At 48.2% G+C, this 22,922-nt stretch overlaps 1 protein-coding gene across 1 annotated transcript in view; it reads left to right on the top strand.

Moving 5' to 3' along the window:
• Nucleotides 1-8,119: 8,119 nt before the first annotated feature.
• Nucleotides 8,120-22,922, top strand: part of LOC120407933 (beta-1,4-galactosyltransferase 1-like) — a 60,476-nt gene continuing 45,673 nt past the window's right edge. The window contains exon 1 of the mRNA XM_039544300.1: nt 8,120-8,402. Coding sequence (XP_039400234.1) covers nt 8,159-8,402 — 244 coding nt within the window. The 5' untranslated portion in view covers nt 8,120-8,158. The remainder of the gene's footprint in view (nt 8,403-22,922) is intronic.

The following is a 22,922-nucleotide window of genomic DNA, read 5'->3' on the forward strand; positions in this document are numbered from 1 at the left end:
CTACCTGTTTCACCAGCCAAACAGGGATGATCCCAATGAAGGGGAAGGGACCTCAGATAAGGATATGCATGCATTTCCCCTTACAGCACTTAAATGTCAAGATAGCGCATGGCCCATCCCCAAGCTAACACGACACACAAATCTACTTTTCACTGTTTTATTGTATAAGAAGAGATAGCAGTAAAACAAACAGAGGTAGAGTTGGTAATCTGCTTTTCACTCCCCTCTTGGGTTGTGGGAAGGGGGAGCATGCTGAGCAGTTTATATACATAGGGATGTCCCCTGTATCCTCCTGAGAGATCTTGATGAAACTTTTGATGAAATAGGCAGCAGGTTTAAAACAAACAAAAGGAAGTATTTCCTCACACAATGCACAGTCAACCTGTGAAACTCCTTGCCAGAGGATGTTGTGAAGACCAAGACTATAACAGGGTTTAAAAAAGAACTAGATAAATCCATGGAGGATAGGTCCATCAATGGCCATTAGCTGGGATGGGCAGGGATGGTGTCCCTAGCCTCTGTCTGCCAGAAGCTGGGAATGGGCAACAGGGGATGGATCATTTGGTGATTGCCTGTTGTGTTCATTCCCTCTGGAGCACCTGGCACTGGCCACTGTTGAAAGACTGGATACTGGGCTAGATGGACAGGTGCCGGCTTCTAATTTTCAACCCCCACTGAGCCCCACCCTAACTCCACTCCTTCCCCAAACCCTGCCCCAGCCCTGGAGCACCTACAGAGTCGGCACTTATGGCTGGATGGACCTTTGGTCTGACCCAGTATGGCCGTTCTTACGTTCCTCTCCCGAAGGTTTCTAGGGAGAGTGCCTTATTTCTTCCTCTGCGGTAGGTCACCATTGTACGGTGAGTTCAGCTGGCACCATTACAGTAAAAAGGCTAACAAAATATGGGCCCAGGCAAGTCCGGGACACCAGTAGCAGCTGTGCTCTCTGTGCCTTTGTGACCCTCAAGAGATATCAGCTAACACACCACCGCCTGTGGAAAATAGTACCAATATTCAGTGCCTTCCCCCCATGGAGTAGGGACCAAAATTGTATTGTTTCATGCAACTGAAATTCCTTCCCCCCCACCTTGCCTCTGGTGCCCCAACTCACCATGGCTGGGGCTGGAGAGCTGTGCAGCGCAGAGGTGCTCCAAAGGTGACATGGTCTTATGGAAATAAGGGAAGGGAGTTTTGAAATGTGTATTTCCCTTTCACAGAATCATAGAATATCAGGGTCAGAAGGGACCTCAGGAGGTCATCTAGTCCCACCCCCTGCTCAAAGCAGGGCCAATCCCCAGCCAGATTTTTGCCCCAGATCCCTAAATGGCCCCCTCAAGGATTGACCTCACAAGCCTGGCTTTAGCAGGCCTGTGCTCAAACCACTGAGCTATCCCTCCCCCCGTTTCTGTTGTGACTGTAAATCCAAGGCTACATCAGCAACTTCTGGCATTGCAGCCTTGAGTGCTGCCCCCGCAGCACCCGCAGCACCCCTGCCCCTGACGAGGCCTAGAGCGGGTATGTTTAGTAACATCCTACCAGCCAGTGCTGCACTGGACCACAAACAAAGGGCCTGGAGGGCGGACAAGGCCGATGGCCTGGAGAAAGGCCCTGCAGGAAGAGGAGAGGAAGATGCACCAGGACATAATGGGTCTGCTCAGGCACAAACACACAGGCTGCAGACCCTGGTTCACATATAGGTCCAAAAATCCTGGACTCTCCACTCTTTACAGTTCTTAGAGAACGTGGCAGCTCCCTATGCTCCCCAACATACCATGTAGGCATCCTGGGTCACATCCCTCCCCCTGCCCCTCCACATCGGGGGAAAGAAAGGGAAACCCCAGCTTTACATCCACTGACCTGTGAGAATCACAATAGACTCCATTTGTGCACTGAAATGTTTGCCCTCTTGCCAATTTTCAGGTTCTGTTCCGTTAATCTGTGTTAAACGTTTGCATTCCATTGCCTGTTACTTGCACGTTACTGAGTAGCAAAAACTGTGCAGAAAAACAATTTTTTAAAATGAAATTTTCTTTATTAGTTCACAACACACAGTGCAGAATGCAGAGCAGTACCCAAAGAACACCATACTTGTACTGTACAGCACCACTATGACACTTCCCGGGCGCTCCCAGGCCAGCGAGGCCCCTTGCTACCACCTTCCCTGACATGAGGAAGCCTTGTCTGCGCCTGCCAGGGATCAGCACCCCAACGCCATAACAGCCACAGGCAACACAAGCGCTGCCCTCTAGGCCTCGCAGGCCTATCTGTCACTCTGCAGATCAGAGATTGGGACACTCCAGCCCTCGAGTCCTCTGTGTCTCCCTGGAGTGTCCAGACCCTGGTCCACTGGACACCCACAGTATTCACAGATTTGCTGCTCCCAAAGAAACAGGGCACCCCAGCTTGCCAGTTCCACCTCAGATCATCATTCCGCATAACACACAGCATTTAGATACGTTCAGAGTCAAATCAAGTACAGATGTAACGAAGTATAAAGACTCAAGAAGTAGCAAGTAAAAGTATTTGAAGCAAATGGTTACACAAAGTAAAATCATAGCAGACGTTCTAGAGCCTGGACTTACTGAATTAGATCCTTTCATGTCTTATAAAGCAAAGTTCACCCAAAGTCCTTCCAGCGTCTTACAGCCAGGCTTGGCTGTGATCGTGGCCGTTCATGAGACAAGTTATACTGCCAGCTTGCCTTCTCGGTAAAAGAACCCAGATCTGTTTGCACCCTACAGACATCAGAACAATCCAGTCTTTATTCATAAGCAGGATGCCCCCTGCTGATTTTTCCTGTATACCCCTTTTTTGTAAATTTCACTATCTCTTAATCAGCATCTGACATACACTGTGAGACACACAATACACAATGACCAGACAGGGAGATAAGCGTCTGTTACCCCTTGTCTGAAGGGAACCTGTCTGAGACATGCCACCTCCTGGTTACCTGCCTTAAGAGTGTAACTTTCAGTATAGAAACACAACTCCTTAAATATCAGAGGGGTAGCCATGTTAGTCTGGATCTGTAAAAGCAGCAAAGAATCCTGTGGCACCTTATAGACTAACAGATGTTTTGCAGCATGAGCTTTCGTGGGTGAATACCCACTTCATCCTTAAATATTATCCTTATATACATTTCACAGGGATTATGAGGACCAGAGGGCAACTGACTCTCAGTAGAGACCTCACAGGACACCCTTTAGTGAAGTATGTATCTATCCATCCGACACAGGGGATTCCTGTAAAATCCTATGCACTCCCTGTGCCCTCTGCCAGCTGGCATCAAAAAATCCCTGGGTAACAACCACAAAGCTCATAGGTCAAGGAAAACACACAGTCTAACATCTATAAATGTACAGGAAGCTCCATATAATGTATTGCTTCCAGAAAACACACCATCCTATTTATAAACATACAGCAGGAATGACACGATTCCAAACAGCACCCAGAGCTCCAGGCCTAGAGAGCAGATCAGCCCGGAACTCTATTGAGGCTGATTGTTAAAGTGCTCTTCTAAAGCCTCCCTCAACTGCATAGTTCCATGTTGAGCTCTCATAATTGCTCTTGCATCTGGCTGTTCAAACTCAGCCAACAGCCGCTCCACCTTAACCCTGGCAGCATCTTTCCCCCCTTTGCTTCAAAGATATTATGCAGGACACAACAGCAGCTGCATTGGGATACTTTTCTCACTGAGGTCCAATCTAGTGAGTAAACAATGCCTGCAACCTTTGTACCAAAGTACATTCAACTGCCATTCTGCACCAGCTGAGCCAGTAGTTGACTCTTCCCTGGGTGCTGTTGAGGTGGTTGGCGTACAGCTTCATGAGCCAGGAGAGCAAGGGGTAGGGTGGGTCCACCATGATCACTACTGACATTTCAATATCACCAGTAATCTGCTGGTCAGGAAAGAAAGTCCCTGATTGCAGCATTCTGAACAGTCCTGTGTTCTTAGAGTTACGAACGTTATGCACCTCTCCCCTGACCAACCCACACTGACGTCAATAAAGCATCCCTGGTGATCCACCACCGCTTGCCTATTCACCCCCACAAAAGCTCATGCTCCAATGTCTGTTAGTCTATAAGGTGCCACAGGACTCTTTGCTGCTTTCATAGAAAACTAGTCTTTTCTGTAGCTGTACTCTCTGGCAAGGTGGTCTGGTGAAAAAATAGGGATATGCATGCCATCTATGGCCCCCATTGCAGATCAGGAACCCCCTTGCTGCAAATCCATCCACTATATCCTGCACATTGGCAAGAGTCACAGTCCCACATAGCAGGAGATGATTAATGGCCTCACACACTGGCATAACTACGTCTCCCACAACAGATTTTCCAAATCCAAAATTATTTCCCACTGACTAATAGAAATCCGGCATTGTAAGTTTCCATGGTGTGATCACCCCTTGCTTCTCCACTGTCAGTGCAGCTCTTGTTCTGGTATCCCTGTCCTGGAGGGTTAGGGTGAGCCCAGTGCGCAGATCCAGGAATTTGGCCTTTTGCATCCAAAAGTTCTGCAGCCACTGCTCATCAACCAAACCTGCATTATGATGCAATCCCATTACTCAGTGTTCATTTCTCGGGGCCAGAAGCAGCGTTCTACCATCTACAGCTATGTGAATGCCACAACCACCACCCTGAATTGATATTTGCTATGACCCTCAGCAAACTGTCCTTGAAGAAATCATCATGTCCCCCATTGCTGTGGTCCTTCCTGGGACTCTGCAAATACAAGAGAATCATACATTCTGTATTTACAACATTCATGAGATTAATGCAGAGCTCTGCAGACTCCATGCTTCTGTTAGAGTTGGCAACCACCAAAAAATGCTGCATGGGTTTGTGGAATTTTGAAAAAAAAAGTGTGAAAATTATGGGATATGGTTGATATTATGGGATGGAGAAAGATGCATGCTGGGTACTTAACCAGTGTGCTGGTGATCTTGCGAAGGAAGATCAGGCTGAGTAATCTATTTACATAACTTGTGATGAAAATCTGTCAAGTGTGTAAACACGAAATGCATCAATGTCAAGGAGAGAAAATATTGAGAACTTACATGAAGTGATAATTGTTGAGGCATTTTACAATCACTGGGGCATTTCATGCCACCCATTTCTACCTAAAAATGGAAGGCATAAAATGACTGACTGTTCTGAGCACTGTTTTTTGAATAAAGAACCATCACAGAATCTTAAATCTGCTTTCCTTTGGTGGAGCAGGTACTTGAACATGAATGACTATGAATTGCCACTATATGAATGACTGTGAATAGTCATTTGGCTAGAGAGAGCATGAGAATAACGCTATTGCCAGGAAGGTTGGACACTCACTCACTTTTTTTTTTTCTAAAACTATTCAGCGGATTCATATCAAATTAACCAATAATTTTCTGCTTGACTGAAACTGCTAGTAAACTATTCATCCAAAGAAATTCACCCAGCTCTAGCTGGCAGGCTGCTGGCATTGTCTTTCACTACAGGAAAGAGAATTGGGTTGGATTGGCAACCAAAGGTAGTGTAATAAATCACCCTCTGGGCCAGGAATAGTCAATTATTTTTTGCCAAGGTCCAAATTTCTTGGTCAAGGTATAATCAAGGTCCAGACTCCAGAGAAAATAATAAAAAACCCAACAACAATTAGTAAATAAAAAGATTTCTGGGTCCATTCAAAAGCTTCTGGTGGTCCAGATTTGCCCATCATCCACCTGTTGACTACCCGAGTCTGGGGTATCTGAGTTCAGGATTTCAGCCTGGTGCCGTTCCTTGGTGAGCAGACAGGAAACACTGCTGCAACAGCACGCTCAATATAGCTGATGAAATATTTCAAACAATTATTGTTCTCATTTCTAAGTGATCTTTTTTCTAAAACTGAAATTTTCATGTAAAAAAATACTTTTCCAAGAATTTGTTCTTTAACAAATCCCCAATATTAAAAATGTGCAGTTTGTTATTCTGTTTTTCCCCCCTTTTCCTTCTTGTTTTCCCCTTTTCAGTGGAAAAATGGAAAGAAGAAAGGGAGAAATGGTAGGGAGAATTGACACTGAAAAAGTTCTACATTTAAAAAAAAAGAAACAAAATTTCATTTTTGAAATTTGTAAACAAAAATAAATTTCAAAATTGTCAAGCTTTATTGCAAACACCCATTTTCCAGCCAGGTGAGGGCCTTGGTTGCAGAGCTACTCCAAGTGATGAAGAAGGGTTTGGCTTGTTCCAGAAGGAGCTGCATCTGCTCTTCTCACCTGGAAGGAGTCTTTGAGGGTGGGGTGCAAAGACAGAGATATGGGGACCCCACAGAAAATGAAATGTCCTGAAGCAGCCATTCAGGGACAAACATCTACAAATTGCGGACCTTAAACAAGCCTATGTGAGCTCCCATCTGATCAGACTTGGGGCAAGGATTGTCCTTCAGTTCTGTATTTGTGCCGTGCCCAGCTCAATGGGGTCCTGGGCCCTGACTAGGGCTCCTAGGTGCTACAATAATAAACAATAACGATCACACTGGTTCCCCCCCCACCACCACCACGGTGCTGAGGCTCGGGCAGGCTCAGGCTTCAGTCCCCCCTTCCGGGGTCGTGTAGTAATTTTTGTTGTCTTGGTGCAGTGAAGTTTGAGAACGCCTGCTCTATCTGATCACATCTCCTCTCTGAAGCACTGCAGTCTGCCTCCCCCACTGGCCTCCTTCCTGCTACTTCCTGATATTACTCAGTGCCTCCCTTGACCTCTTCTTTCCCCTACTGCTTGAGCCCATCTCCACATCCTTGCACCCTTTGTTATCACTCTTATCACCAACTGCTTTCCCAACTCTCTTTCACCTGCCAATACGTATCGCTGTTCACATAAAACAACCTCCGGGCCTCAGTTTCCCCAACTGTACAGTGGGGATAATGACACTGCTCTCCTTTGTGAAGTGTTTTGAGCTCCATCGATGAGATGCGCTACATCAGAAGTAGGCATTATTAATGCAATAAAGGCAAAGCGGCTGAACTCTCTCACCCGCCAATATATTTCCAAAAGGGTTTCACTTGCAGCCTACTCCTGTGTGTGCAGTGAACGAACATGGCCGGGACACTGGCCCAGTCCACCATCCTGGCTGTTTTCATATCCAAGCAGGTACCTGGCTCTCTGCTGTCCTTGGGCCTCTTACTCTGCCTCTGAAGGGACAATTCATCTGCCCCATCTACGGAGTCCCACAAGGGTCAGCACTCTACTCTCTCCACGTTCACATTCCACCTTTTCCCTCCCAGTCCCCAACTCTCTGCTTTTAACAGTAACTACCACATGCCCCAGTTACTGGCATTCAACTGTAGGTCTATTTGGACGCCCTAATTTGTGGCTCCACCTCCATGTCTCAGGCTTGTCTGCCCTTAAAATGTGACAGGTCTATAGTGCCTCAGTGCAGACACCACCTGTGCGGATGGGAGGGGTCCCCTCTGGCCTGGGGATCCACCTCCCCGAGAGGTGGCATCTGGGTCGATGGAAGAATCTGTCCGTCACCCTAGTGCAGCGTCTACACACGGACTTGGGTCAGTTTAACTATGCTGCTCAGCGGGTGGGTTTTTCACACCCGAAGCAGGAGCTGGGTGGAACTCGTTTTCCAGCACAGAGCAGGCCTCAGGGGCAAACACAGCTGCACCTCCGACCCTCTCCTCTGCCACTGGCCACATCCTCAGTGCTGCGTGACCCCCGCCTCTCGCCCGGCTTTCACGGGGGCCCGGCACTCCCCTGGAGGCGGGGGCGCGCAGGCCCCCAGAAGCACTGGAGGTCACGCCCTGCCCGTCACCATCTCCTCGAGCCTGCTCAGGGTAGGTCTCCAGCCAGGTCGCTTCACCTCTGCCCCTGCCTCGCCCCCGCCTCCCCACGGAGACGTCACGCCTGGTTCCAGCGCCGCCAGCACGACTGCGACCCACCCCCTCGCGGGCGGGTGTGGCCGGCGGGGCCCGAGCAAGGGGGAGGCTCCCCGGGAGCGGCCGCGCTGGGTCCCATCTCCCGGCCGGGCCGTGGGGGCGGCTCCTCGGCTCGCTCCGCCCCCGCGCAGCCCCGTCCTCCGCCGCAGGGGGAGGAGCCCGGCCGGCCCCGCGGCGCGACTCCGGGAGGCGGGCGCGGCGCAGCGCGGCGCAGCGCAGGGCCGGGGTGCGCCCGCGCGGCTGAGCGCGCCAGCATGAAGGAGGCGCAGGGCGGCGGGGCGCTGCCCGGCTCCTCGCTGCAGCGGGCCTGCCGCCTGCTCGTCGTCTTCTGCGCCCTGCACCTCTCGGCCACGCTGCTCTACTACCTGGCGGGCGGCGGCGACCTGCGCCCGCCGCGCAACCCCGAGCCGCCGCCGCGCAGCCCGCGCCCGGCCAACAGCTCCCGCGCCACGCCCGGGCCGCCGCCGCCGGACTGCCCCGACCCGTCCCCGCTGCGGGGGAAGCGACCCCCGCCGCCCTGGCAGGCAGCGAGAGGCCGGTCCCAGCCCCCCCCCCCGCCCGGGGCCGCGCTCCGGGCCCCCGGCTGTGGAAACGAAGGCGCCGAGCGAGCTGCGTGCGCGCTGGGCCCCGGGTGCTGGGCCGAAGGGCAGGAGGCGTCAGGCTCGTGAGTCCTGTTGTCTCCGGACGTGGTGAAACGTTGGTGAACGCGGCTTTGGAATTAATTCTCTCATCACCTCTGCGCACCCCCCCCCTTCAGTTCTCCGCTCCTAGCTCCCCTTTCTACAGGCACAACGGGGTGAAGCTCAGCCCCCTCCTCGGCTCTCCTTCCCCTGCCCAGCGCTGGGTCATTGTCTGCCCGAGGAGTTTGACACACGGGTTTCATCCTCCGAGCGCCTTCCCACGTCCGCAATCGGTGAAATGTGTAGTTAAAATCCGGTAGCATCCCAAAGGATGAGACGAGACGAGACTAGCTTGTGGTCAGTATTTTACTCGTGTCACAATTAGACAAATATATGAATCCATATCAAGCTTATGTTGAGAAACTCCTTAAAATAGGGTTCATGAACAGACACGTAAAGGAATAAATAAGTGTTAGGCCTTTCACTGTCCCACCCAAACCAAAGTTACCTGCTCCAAACAGCCCTGGGTCCTGAGAGCTATGCTGAGCCCCGCTTGTCTGAGTGGCTGCAGCCTTATTCCCAAGTGCCTGTTCCTACTGTGTCTTCCATGAGGTTTATTTGTAACCATTGTAGCTCACCTCGGTTACATAAACTCAGTGGAAGCTGTTCACCCACGAAGTGGAAACTGAGTTTGTTTCATCTCACTATAGAAAGGCAGCATATCATAATACCTATTAAATGCTACCTGGCTTATTTAATTTTCAAATAATAGGAAGTTATGGGTGGTGCTAAGGACACTAAAATTGTTTCCCTGCTTTTCATGACCCGTTTCTGGTTCTTTACCTTCAGATTAAGAGCTGTTCATGCTACTGATACAGCTGTTGGGTGACCTGGCTCTGACAGGATTATACCCCTAACCTGCTAACACCATTCTAATGTGTAGTGTGTAGACAGGGTCTTACCCACTGTCCTGGAAGTTGGGACCCTTTGTAGTCAGAACAGGACCCCTGATATGGCTGGGTTTGTAGGGTAAACAGATCCTTAATAGTAATATTTAGAAGGCTGCTGAAAAGCATGTTGTGTTTCAAGATGGCATTTTATTTAAAATGATAATAATAGAATAACTTTGAAAAAAAGTAATATTACACATTGGAGAAGTCCTTGGCTCCAAATACTCTTTCAGTAACAATTGTGTGCTGCTGAGAAGAGAGCAATTAAAAAAAATGATGAATGACTTATGTTTATTACATACCTTACCAGAATTCTTCATGGTAGTCTTAATGAGATGCTGGTGCGAGAGACTTTACAAATAGAGAATTTTTTCCTCTCAGACTTATAAATATTTTACTTAGTCTTGTACTTAGTGTTTCACCATCATACTGCTAGGGTTACTATTCAGTTTCCTATTACAGATCCACAATTCTTAGGACAGTTGTGGTCTTTTGTTTGGGTTCTTGAATGGGGTGGGGAGGCTTAGTGGCTTTTATTATTATTATTTATGTATTTTATTTTCCAAAAGTGTTATTTCTTGATTGTTCCCTTTAACCAGTGTTAGTAGATTCTAGCTAATTCTCTGTCTGCGAATCCATTCAAAACCTGATCGTTTTCACCAAACCCCCCAGGGTTCTCTCCCAGCTTCTCAGCAAAGGTTAAATAGTTCTTGTATGATTATGACTTTGGAACTTCTATAATTGGTGTATTTGTTTGGGCAGCACCTACCACATCGTGGGCAGCATGGAATTCTTCAAATAAAGGTTATGAAGTGTTATCATAAATAAATATATTCAAGCAACAATGGTCAGAGTGAACAGAGTCACATTTGGGAGGCAGCATTAGTGTGCCTTTGACATAGGGTGACCAGATATCAAGTGTGAAAAAACGGGGTGGGGGAGAATAGGTGCCTGTATAAGACTAAGGCTTTGGCTACACTTACACTTCAAAGCGCTGCCATGGCAGCGCTTTGAAGCGCTAAGTGTAGTCAAAGCGCCAGTGCTGGGAGAAAGCTCTCCCTGCGCTGTCCGTACTCCACCTCCCTGTGGGGAATAACGGACAGCGCTGGGAGCGCGGCTCCCAGCGCTGGAGCTTTGACCACACTGGCGCTTTGCAGCGCCGGAATTTGCAGCGCTGGAGAGGGTGTGTTTTCACACCCTGCTGCAGCGCTGCAAATTTGTAAGTGTAGCCAGGCACAAAGACTCTAAAATCTGGGCATCTGGTCACCCTACTCTGACTTCTAAGGGCTTGGCTACACTTACAAATTTGCAGCGCTGCAGCAGGGTGTGAAAACACACCTTCTCCAGCGCTGCAAATTGCGGCGCTGCAAAGCGCGGCTCCCAGCGCTGTCCGTTATTCCCCACAGGGAGGTGGAGTACGGACAGCGCTGGGAGAGCTCTCTCCCAGCGCTGGCGCTTTGACTACACTTAGCGCTTCAAAGCGTTGCCGCGGCAGCGCTTTGAAGTGTAAGTGTAGCCAAAGCCTAAGACTTGTTAATCTGCAGTAAAGTTATTTGCTTATCTAAATGTTTGCAGGATTGTAGCCCAGTGATGTTATAAAACATCCAGTTGTTCTGCTGTACAGCTCCCTTACTTTGCATATTAGTGTGAGATGAGAAAAATGTGAATTCTCTCTGCTGTCCTTGGATTTCTGGCAACGTGTTATTGTTTAACAGCTGCTGCTAGAGGCCAGATACTATTTGAAACTTAAATAATGAAGCTTGATACATTGACCTTGTAGTGCCTTTTAGATGATTACATATTACTGCTGGGTAACCAAAGGCATTTGTGATGTGAAGATTAGAAAGAGAACCTGCCCTGTTACTAGTGTGTTATGTTTACGCACGGACTCTTTTTAACCAGAGATTTAAAAAAAAAATGCTTTTGAGAAGCTTTATGTGGTTTTCAACATATGCAACTCTCAGGGAAGTTACTGCTAAGTGAGAGGCTGTTTATAGATTAGCACATCTGCGTAACAAATGACTGGTTTGGAGGTGGTTTTGAGGTCACTAAAAGGAACTGTGTTCAGTGTTTTTTGTTTTTTGCTGCATGTCTTTCACTTTCTTCATCATTTAGAAACCAGTTGTGTGGCCAGTTCTGTGCTTTCAACACACAAAGCACAAATCAGAGCCCTTCTGGAAAACGGCTTACCTTTACACTATCTGAACTAGATAGTCATGCTAGGTTAAAATGTTTAACTGTCAGAGCTTTCTATTGCCCCTCCAAGGAGCAGGTCAAATGCTTTCAAATGCATAGACTCCTGAGACAGGAAAGTGAGTCCCTCCTGATTCATTGCACTCTTTTCCCTGCCTGAACCAGGAAGCTGCATTGTCAGCCATTTTAGTCTGCGTTTTATAAATACTAGTTTGTACGCCATATTCACTGCAACTTACTAAATCTGCTTGCTTCCCTATGAGGAAGTAGCCACTTTGTGTACAGTGTGGCAAGGGAGGTAGTGTGTGTGCTGTGAATTGTGGGGTGGGTTACCTGGAAGGACTTGCCTGGTTGTGACGTAAGGGCTATCGGTGCCACAGCTTAACAGTTTTACCTGAAGTATGCGCAGTACTGCTGCTCTTCCCGTGGATGCACAGTGGCATGTGGCTGCATGTCCATCAGACTCTCTAAAGGCCGTAGTGTAGCCAGGGACAGAGACCAAAGAGCCTGGTGGCACATGGGTGGCTGGAATTCTTCCTACCTGTTTAGATATTGGTCGCTTGGATGAAATTAGCCATTGTTCTGCCGTATCCGGAGGAGGGCGAAAGGCTTATACTTATCCCATCAGCGCGTGAGCCGGGATCCGCGCCCCCAGCCCAGCCCAGCCCGGCCCGGCACCCTGCACAGCCCACTCAGGCGGGCAAACGCCGCGCCGCCCTGGGGTAACTCGGAGGAGCAGCAGCAGGACCCCTTCTCCCTCCCTGCATCCTGGGCCCCGCTTCCCTCCCTATCCGGTTCCTCGGGAGCCCCTCTTGCCACCGTAGCCTGGGCTCGGCTCCAGGGGACGATGCTCTGGCTGTCCAGCAGCAGGGCTCTGTCCAGGGCCGGCTCCCAGCTTTTTGCCACCCCAAGTAGCCCTGGAGTTCTCTGTCCCCGACAGGCGCGGGGTCGCGGCTTATCTCCGGCTTAACCCTCGACCCCGTGCCTGCTGGGGGCAGAGATCACCGGTGCCCCCAGCCTGCAGCCCCAGAGAAGCCGCAGCCCTGCGCCTGCCAGGGACAGAGAATGCCAGCGCCTGCAGCCCCGGAGTTCTCTGTCCCCGGCAGGCGCGGGGTCGCGGCTTATCTCCCCTGCTGGGCACTAGGTGGGCGCACATAAATGCCCCGGCGGGTGCCATGCGTTGGGGACCACTGGTCTACACACTTGTACTGACCTGACCCCCTCTGTAGGCAGCTCTCTGTCGAGGGCGGGCTTCTCCCCTTGCTAGAACTGCTGCCTCTCATGGAGGTGGAGTACCTGGACCGGAGATTCCCTCCCGTCGGTGTAGATAGTATGGTCACTGAAGTGGTGCAGCTGCAGCATTTTCAGTGATGACCTCCCCTTAGAGAGCAACACTGGTATGCTCTGCAGCTCACACCCTGTAGTCCCCGCGGTGCCACAGTGTAAACAGAGCTGAAGTCAGGCTTCTCAAAAAATGTTAGTGGCCTCAGAGCACGACCACCTACTCTTGCTGGTGGCGGCAATGACAGTTTTTCCTAAATACTTAATTAACTTTCGGAAAAACAAATAAATATGCACATACACAGGTCCAAATCAGTCTAGTTTCTTTATGTAGGGTTTTGGTGGTTGTTGTTTTTTTCTTTTTTTTTTTGCAGACTCAATAATAAAAAAAATGTGCAGTTGTCTCTCTTTTTTGCTGGACTGAAACAGAATAGGAACACAAATAAGGTGCTTTGGATGTTCTTGTCTTTTTTGTTGTTTGTTTTGCTTTTTTAAAAAAAAGACTTGCCAGATAGTCTGTTGTTGTGAAAAGTGATATTTGTTAATATTACTTTTCACAGGAGACTTACACAAGCCCAGAGACAAATTAAGACTTGGATGGGGAGGTGGGAAGGGAGGCAATGGGAGTCAGGGATGATGGGTGGGTGGGTGAATGGCCATGGGAGGCAGCCCTGGGGGAGAGGCCACTGCTTTACCCCCGGCCCCCCACTCACTTCCCAGGAGGCTGTGGCCCCAAGAAAAGCCCCTGGTGGCTACATGCGAGAATCACTGGCCTAAGTTTGACAAGCAAGGATTAGGGAAAGCTTTCCCTGGGCAAGTGAGTATCACTACAAATATGCAAAGTTTGGTCACTATAACTGAGGGGTAAGCCCATCAGCATAAGCATGACCAGACCTCGATCCAATATAGCAGGGGTGGGCAAACTTTTTGGCCTGAGGGCTACATCCGGGTTCCAAAACGGTATGGAGGGCGGGGTAGGGAAGGCTGTGCCTCCTCAAACAGCCTGGCCCTGCCCCTATCTGCCCCCTCCCTCTTTCCACCCCCTGACTGCCACCCTCAAAACCCCTGACCCATCCAACCCCCCACTGCTCCTTGTCCCCGACCAACCTAGCCCAGGACCCCCTGCCCCTAACTTCCCCCCCAAGGACCCTACCCCCTATTCAACCCCCCCACTCCCTGTCCCCTGACTGCTCTGACCCCTATCCACACTCTCGCCCCCTGACAGGCCCCCCAGAACTCCCACACCTATCCAACCCCCTCCCTGTCCCCTGACAACCCCCCGCAACCTTTGCCCTATCCAACCACTCTCTGTCCCCTGACTGCCCCTTGGGACTCTCTGCCCCTTATCCACCCACTCCTCGCTCCCTTAGCATGCCGCTCAGAGCAGCAGGACTGGCAGCTGCATTTTGTTCAAGGCTCCAGAAATAGGCTTCAGGGTACTCAACATGTGTTCAACATTTCTCTTAAGCCTGTTAGGCAAGAAGATTCTTTTCCCCAAGAATCAGGCAAGCACAGACAATACTGAAGGGGATTTATTTACGGTACTGGTAAGACTGACAGGCAGCTTCAAAAATATAATGCCACTGTGGCCAGTTATATACATTCTTTTATCAGTTCATTTGCATTTATCTGTACATGCGGAGACAGACATTGTTGCAAGTCAAAAGAGAACCCTGAACAAAGGATAAAAATAAGAACAGTACGTACATATAGAGGTCATCCTAATTGCATCAAATGTCTATGCCTACCTTGTGGGGGAAGGAGGTGGGGTGTGAGGGTAGGAATGAGTTCTTACAGAGATCCGGTGGGCCGGGAAGAGAGGGTTTGTTCTGTTCTAAGAGCCGAGTTACTGGGTGGGCACTAACCATATAAGCTTATCAGTTGTTTACAATTGTCAGTGCCCTTTGTGCTACTGAAATATTCCTGCTTGCTTCTCTGGGCCCCATTCTGTTTTCCTCGCTGAACTGTCTCTTTCCATGGGCACAAGCTTTGTTCCTTCTTATCAATAAGCTGAACTAAGGCCTTGGCTACCCTTGAGAGTTACAGCGCTTTTGGTGGCTTTATAGCGCTGTAACTCACTCCCCGTCCACACTGGCAAGGCACATACAGCACTGTATCTCCGTGGCTACAGCGCTGCTTGTACTCCACCTCCCCGAGAGGAATAAAGAGTATAGCACTGCTGCTGCAGCGCTGGGGTGCCAGTGTAAACAGGGAATAATCTTAATACGCTGTGACTGACCTCCGGAAGCTTCCCATAATCCTTTTAAGTAAAGGTCCCGCTCTTTGTTTTGTTGTGATGCCTCTCTTCGTTTTGTTGTGAACTCCGGCTCCCAGAGCTGCTTATCAAAAAAACCAAACACAGCCACTGTTTGCTGTGAATGAGCAGAGGCAGGCAGGGGGCTCCCTTTGGAACGCCCACAGCTAGTGTTTGCTGGGAGGGAGGGGTCTTGAGGAGAGAAGCAGCGTGGCGGGAGGGAGCAGGGGTGTGTGTGTCCATTTCAGCGGCTGCTTATCTGGTCTGTGAGGGGAAAGAAACAAACAGCTGCTGTTTGCTTTCAGTGAGTGAGAGAGGGGTGGGGGAGGGGGTTGGAACTTGCAAAGGCAGGGATCTGACACAGTGTCGGCTCCAAAAATCCACTCTTCCCCCCCCCCACGCTCCCTGTCACACTCCACCCCACCCTTTTGAAAAGCACATTGCAGCCACTTGAATGCTGGGATAGCTGCCACTCCCAATGCCACTGCAGATGCTGCAAATGTGGCCACGCCAGTGCGCTGGTAGCTGTCAGTGTGGACAGACTGCAGCGCTTTCTCTACTCAGCTGTACGAAGACAGGTTTAACTCCCAGCGCTGTACAGCTGCAAGTGTAGCCATACCCTAAGTTATCATGTATTGACAGAAACTATGTCCTTGCTTCTCAGCAGTTTCTGTCTTTTCTGCTGGCTGAATTTTAACTCCTTCCTGACAAGCCCAATGTTGAGAACTTTGGCTGTGACAGTGCCATCTATTTTTTCACGGTTTTGTTCACAAACTGTCATCAGATTAGGCCAGTTCTTGATATAGTGCTCAAAACAGTCCACTACTGAGTTCCATCGCATGTCTTGCAGGAGAGTTAGCTTGGTTTCTCCCACTTTTTTCAGAGCAGCTGCTGCAAAGTCGTTGTTACGGAAGTATTTCGCAATTTCAACAACCTTAGCCTTTATTTCTGGAACACTGAAGTCTTTAGCTAGGAGGTGCATCAAATGAGCACTGCAACCGTATGTTATTAGCTTGGGACTCTCTTCGAAATCTTTAATCTTTAAATCATCTTCTTCTCATCTTGGATACATTTGCAGCATTGTCTGTGACCAAGCTGCGTAGTAGACGTTTGATTTTTTTTCCACAGCTTGTTATAGCTGTTACTGCTACTTCTTGTAAGTATTCTGCTGTGTGTGCATTTCCTGATGTATCAATTGTTTCTGTAAGGAAGACATTCCCTTCTTCTGTTGTCACACAGGCACATATAACAGGATCATTGTGGACATTGCTCCACCCATCAAGACTCAGGTTAACAATTTTACCTTCTAGACCTTTTGCACACTGCTCAATTTCTCTTTCATACACTTTATCCAGCAATTTGCCTGTGACATCCTGGTCTTAATGACTGAACCATGTTAATGAAGTTCCCAATCATACGGAAAGGAGACTTTGTTGCATAAACAAACTGGGCAATTTTTTCAATTACCTCTTTTTGTAATCTCTTGGTTCTTATCACAAACTTCTCTATGGTTGTTTCTAGATGAAGGAGATTTTGTTTTCTTTTTGCTACAGGTGATATACTGTGGCTATGTGACATACATGATGTGACTGAAACACTATCATTGGCAGGTGACTCTGAAACTATAGAAAATGATGGTGACCTTGAAGGTGGATAGTCTTCAGAATCCTGTATGTTGAGAATGGATTTTCCTAAACAAAATAAGTCAATGCAGTTATTTAATTATTATTACCATACTGCTCACTGCATTCACTGACACTCAGGGCTTGTCTACTGTGAGAAAGTTCCTCCTCTGCCTTGGTGGGTCCTGCACTTATTGGCAGATTTTGCTCGCCTCATGGCAGCCCTCAGTTTGGCCACTTCCTTATTAGCCTGTCTGTCTTAATTTGTTCCAGCAAGTTCCTGATTGTTCTGTAACTGCCCCTGTTACCTTACCCAGGGAAAAGGGACCTGCTTAATCTGAGGCTAATATATCTGCCTTCTATCACTCTTCTGTAGCCATCTGGCCTAACCCTGTCACGGTACATTACCCGCAGGATCAACGGGCATCAATCTGTAGTCTAGACATGATAAATCGACCACCGAGCACTCTCCCGTCGACTCTAGTACTCCACCAGAGCGAGAGGCGGAGTTGACGGGGAGCGTCAGCTCTCGACTCACCGCAGTGAAGACACTGCGGTAAGTAGATCTAAGTACTTTGACTTCAGCTACATTATTCACAGAGCTGAAGTTGCGTAACTTAGATTGATTCCACCGCGTCCTCTTCTCTCCCCCCCGTAGGCCAGGCTATAGTACTACTTTAAAGGTGAAATTGTAAAAGGAAGATCTGCCTATTTCAGCTACTTGTTTTTTTATCACAACTGCATCTGAAATGATAGTACCATAGAGTAACAACTGTATTTTTTTGCTCAAACATGAGAATTCAAGAATAGTCCAGAAGGAAGACAGGGAATCCTTAAGAAAGAAGTATGAAATACAAAAGTTTACCAGCTTGAAGATCCTGCATGTTCAGACATGTTCCTTTCCTCATCTCCAACGCAGCTTCCTCCTGAGAAGGAACACTTCTCATGATGTTGTTTCATTTAGGCACCAGGCCTTGTATTTCTTTGTTGCACTGTTTGCATTTTGCATGTGTGCCTGTTTTACCCACAGGTATAATAATAATATAAATAATATCTGGAGCTATACCGATCTCATAGACCTGGAAGGGACCTTGAAAGATCATCGAGTCCAGTCCCCTGTCTTCACTAGCAGGACCAAGTACTGTCCCTGACAGGGTGGGTTTTTTTTGTTATGGCCCCTTCAAGGATTGAACTCACAACCCCAGGCCAATGCTAAAACCACTGAGCCATCCCTCCTCCCAGGAAGAGGAACTTCATTAAAATATTCCCAAACTGGGTCTCTTCTACGGCCTGGTGCCATTATAGGTTTTCCCTTCTAGTAAGAGAATGGTATGGTAGATCTCAAGTCAATGAAGGCTACACTCAGAAAGACCTCAAGACTTCTGGAATATGCTGCTCAAATGGTTTCACTTTTGTTTCTACTGCCTGTCCCTCCCTTCTCACATTTATGTCCAGACTTCTTCTCCTTGTCCAGATCTGTTCCGCCCCCAGCAATCTTCTATTAATTGAACTTTTTGAAACTTTGCACTTTTAGAGAGAGGTAAGGGATTGACTCTGTTTACACAAATTTGCAGAGGGAAAATAGAGTTGTCTGTTATTTCTCACCTCTCTATAGTATTTATTTATTTGAAAAAACATTTTTGCTGTTAACATGCCTGTTATCTCTGGACCCACAAATCCACAGTTTGAGAACTGCAAAACTAAGCATCTCTGATGATATCTTCCAGACTGAGCACTGAGTCCCATTGGGTAGATAGAAAGATTAACCTCAATAATCTATACAGAAGCCCCTGGATCCCCATAAAATTGAGTCCCTAATCCATGAACTATTGGAACTCATTTACAAAACTTTTCTTAAACATTACATGACTATATTGTCTCATACTATAGAATTAGAATTTATAATCCCTATTCCATGATGAGATATCATTGAGCTATAATCTCTTAATGAAAATGATCTTTAGATAAGTTTTTTTCCTCCAAAAGCATTTTATCAAAAAAAATGATTTTAAATAAAAAAAAGTTTTTCTTAAATTAAAAAAGTCAATAATTGATTTTTATCCATCCTGCTCTCTCCTCTCCTCTTAGGATTCTTGCATTTGGATGGTTTGGTGAGCTTGTCCTTCCCCACTCCCCTCAAAAGAAAGGGGGCAGAGGGGGTGATACGATCCTTGGGGAGAATAGTCTGTGTTAGGATAACTCACCATAAAATAGACACTTTGTCTTTTGGGGCCAGAAGTCCCTAACGTAGGTTATTCTTTTATATGCTACCGATTGATCCACCACATAAGCAGTTGATTAAAATAAATCAGTGAAAAGCCCTTTAATACAATTATGCATATTAGACGATCTCTGCTTGCTTTGCTTTGGGCAGTCTGGTGATTTATGGCTGGCACAATGGAAGACATCATTTGCCAACGTGTTATTTGTTTTTTTTACGTTGACAGGGAGGTGAAAATGTTTCTTTAATGTGTTTATAATGTAGTGAGGAAGTTGTGTTGGCATCATGGCCCCTTGCTGTAAAATATTCATATCTCTGGTTACACCTGTCTTCCAAACCACGTTCAGAAACAGCACATGTTCTAGGTTAGTGCTGATAAGCTGTGCTTAGGAGCTGTTTGTTCCAGATGTTAAATCAGCTGACAGGAATTCAGTCATATTTTTACACAATCAGAAATTACTACTTTCAATACATTTCTGTTATCAGGATGAAAAGAGATGATTTCATTAGAAGTCATAACACTGCCGTGTGCGTTGGAGTAATCCAGGAGGAGAACCATGTTGTGACACGGTTTCTGCTTTGTGTCATGCGTGTATGGGATTTGTGGTCGCGGCAGAAGAGACAATCAGCGACTCATCTTTAGGCTTTGCGATTAACATAAATAAAAACAACACCAAGGCCCTTGAGTTTGCTTGTGCTGCAGCAGTGGTGGAACTGAAGGCATGCAGGTGTACAAGGAACTAATCAGCCAGACTGGGTATTGTTATGTAGTGTTGCTGATCATCTTTGTACTGCAGTAGTGCCCAGAGAAGCTAGCTGGGGAGCAGGGCCCGATCGTGCTAGGTGCTATGCAAATACCCAATGAAAATCCAGGCCATGGCCTAAGGAGCCTACAGTGGAAGGCCCTGACACTTTAGTAGGTTGTGTCTGTGCATACTGCTGTGCCAGGCAGAGCCCCACTGACCTCAGTGGGCCTGCAAGTGGATGCACTCAGTTACAGAACTGGGGACTAAGAAATGCCAGATGACTCGCTCTCTGAGGGCAGCTCTGGCCGCAGTCATTCAGACCAGGCCTAACTGGGGTCCAGTTTAGAGGGTAGCTGGGATGTTGTCAGTGTTCAGGTGCCTGACTAACCTGTCAGTGGGTCCTGGCCGAGCTCCCTTTGTAGCACAGATGGAGACCTGGTGGAACAGTAACAAAAGCCGATGGCAGGCAGTAGCCATGCTGGTGCTGAGCAGTACTTCAAGGGCTAACCAGTTCTCCATCTTGTGAAAATAGAAATCATGTTTTTAAGTGTTTACGAAGTGTGAACAGCATGGCCAGAGGGCAGCAGGAGAGGATAGACGGGAGATATGTAAGCCCCAGGATGATGAGAACCTTATTCCCTGTAGAGGGAAGAGAGGCTGCTACAGATTAATTAGAGCACCTGAAGCCAGTCACCTGATGAAACCCCCCCTGCTTCAGTCACAGTTGGAGGAGTTGAAGCAGAGTGGTTTGGTGTTGGAGCAGAGAGCAGTTTGGAGAAGACCAAGACCCTAGGGAAAGGGAAACCCGGCTTGTACAGAGCAGAGGGACTCCACAGACACAAGGGGTTGGGAGGAACCTTGCCCAAGCAGAGAGAGGGCAGGAAGCCCCACAAGCTGAAGGGCTGGAGAGGGAAGTAGCCCAGGGGAAGGAACCACCAGTTCAAGTGGTTTGCCGCTATCCCTAGGGCCCCTGGGCTGGGGCCCGGAGTAGAGGGCAGGCCTGGGTCCCTCCCTCTCCACTCCCCTTCTCTGGGATATTAGTGGGACAGTTAATACCCCAGATCAGGAGTGAGAAACAGCGCCCTGAACACCCCCACAAGAAGAGAAAGCGTGGGACCCATCATAGTAGTGCTGGCAATTTGCCACAGAAGGCACTTTAGTTTGGTAAAATACCTACTAAATTGCACCTCTAGCCAGGGCCGCCGGGAGCGGATTTGGTCCCCCCAGCAAGGGTGGACCAGCTAAACAGGGCTGACGAAGCCGGGCACTGGGTCCCTTTCCGGACCGCCGGGCCCTGGTAATTTGTACCCCTGCCCCCCTCCCCCCCCATCGGCCCAGGCTCTAGCTCGCTGACACATTGCTTTTTCTTTCAAACAGGGCACTGCCTCCATTCTCTCATGTCTCTTCCCCCTACGCACAAGGAGAGCGACAAAGCGAAACTTGCAAATTGAAGTGCATTCCCTTTATGGCAGGGACAAAGTGGGCCTGCTGGCTGAATATGGGGCTGAGTGAGACCACAAGGAGGAAGTTAGAAAGGCAGAGGCAACCCAGAGCTGCCGTGACTCCTGTGTGTTAGTTGTTACAAAAGAGTAAAACAGGGGTAGGCAACCTATGGCGCGGGTGCTGAAGGCAGCACGCAAGCTGATTTTCAGTGGCACTCACACTGCCCGGGGTCCTGGCCACCAGTCTGGGGGGCTCTGCATTTTAATTTAATTTTAAATGAAGCTTCTTAAACATTTTAAAACCCTTATTTACTTTACATGCAACAGTATTTTAGTTATATATTATAGACCTAGAAAGAGACCTTCTAAAAATGTTAAAATGTGTTACTGGCACACGAAACCTTAAATCAGAGTGAATAAATGAAGACTCGGCACAGCACTTCTGAAAGGTTGCCGACCCCTGGAGTAAAACGTAGTCATTGCAAAAGTAGGAATGGCAGAGAAGAACCAGCCGTGAGTACAACAATAAGCGCAAAGACACCTGGGACCAATTTCTGCTCTGATTTGTGCCTCTTCATAGAATTACATGGGTGTAAATCAAGACAGAATTTCATCCTCAGAGTATATTTAACATTACTCCTTACTCCTATGTCTCCCTCCCCCATTCACCACAACTCTGAAAAGTTAGTCATTTAATGGGGAGAAGGGGTGTGAGTTCAGCTGGCACCTGCTGTTCGGTGTGTAGCTTTGTTAATGGGACATGTTTTAATTTTAAATCACCGGCTTTAGCAGCAGGCAGTCAGCAGGCCCAGTCAGTGATAAAACATGCAGCCTGGTGTAATCCATTATATCCCTGTAATCTGGTTAAAATAAGAGTCTTGAACAATACAAACTATATTTAGACTTGCAAGCTGAAGTGAAAATGTTAGTTTATGTTCCTAGGGTCCAGCTATTCCTCACACAATACAGCAGACTGTGACATTCAGCAGAGGAAGGGAAAGTTTTCCATCTCCTATATCTAGTGTTTTGCAATATACTACTACTTCTTGCCAGTTTTTGAGGGAATGACTGGTTTCTCTGGGCCGCACGCCCAGTTTATGTTTAGAGACAAATGGAGGTTGTGCAGTGTCCCAAATACTGTATCCAGGGAGAGGAGATTCTCGATTGATTAAATCCTTGGCTTTTCCTGTTTTCAGACTTCTTTTTTTCATCTTGGAATGTCCTAATTTGGTGGTGATTGGCAAATTACAGGCTTTGTTGTTTTCATAATGACAGCCAGTGGGCTGGTTCTGGGGGTTATTGTCACAATCGGACCTACACAGTTACTCTGACTGTAACTCAACTGGGGGTGGGGAACAAAGTGAAAGTTCATAAACTGTCACCGTAACCTAGAGCAAATGTTATTGGGGAAGGGTGCAAAAGAGAGACAGACTAAATGAGTGCAAACAAAAAATGCCACCTGATCATGCCCAGCAAACAAACAAACCAAATGTGGGACCGGAAATCAGTAAACCAAAATTGATGTGTTGGAGTGGGCCTGTAAACGGGTCCGGACTCACCCCTGCGGCGCCTCCTACTGGTTGCTCTGGGGAATTAGCTCTATTCCAGCCCGGAGCGCCCTCTGCAGGCCGGTGATCCACCTGTTTGCTACTGGCTCGAGTCCCTCCCAGGACCCCGGTGCCTCTTTAA

This window comes from Mauremys reevesii, linkage group 6 (assembly GCF_016161935.1).
Source record: "Mauremys reevesii isolate NIE-2019 linkage group 6, ASM1616193v1, whole genome shotgun sequence".
Classification (NCBI taxonomy): Eukaryota; Metazoa; Chordata; order Testudines; family Geoemydidae; genus Mauremys; species Mauremys reevesii.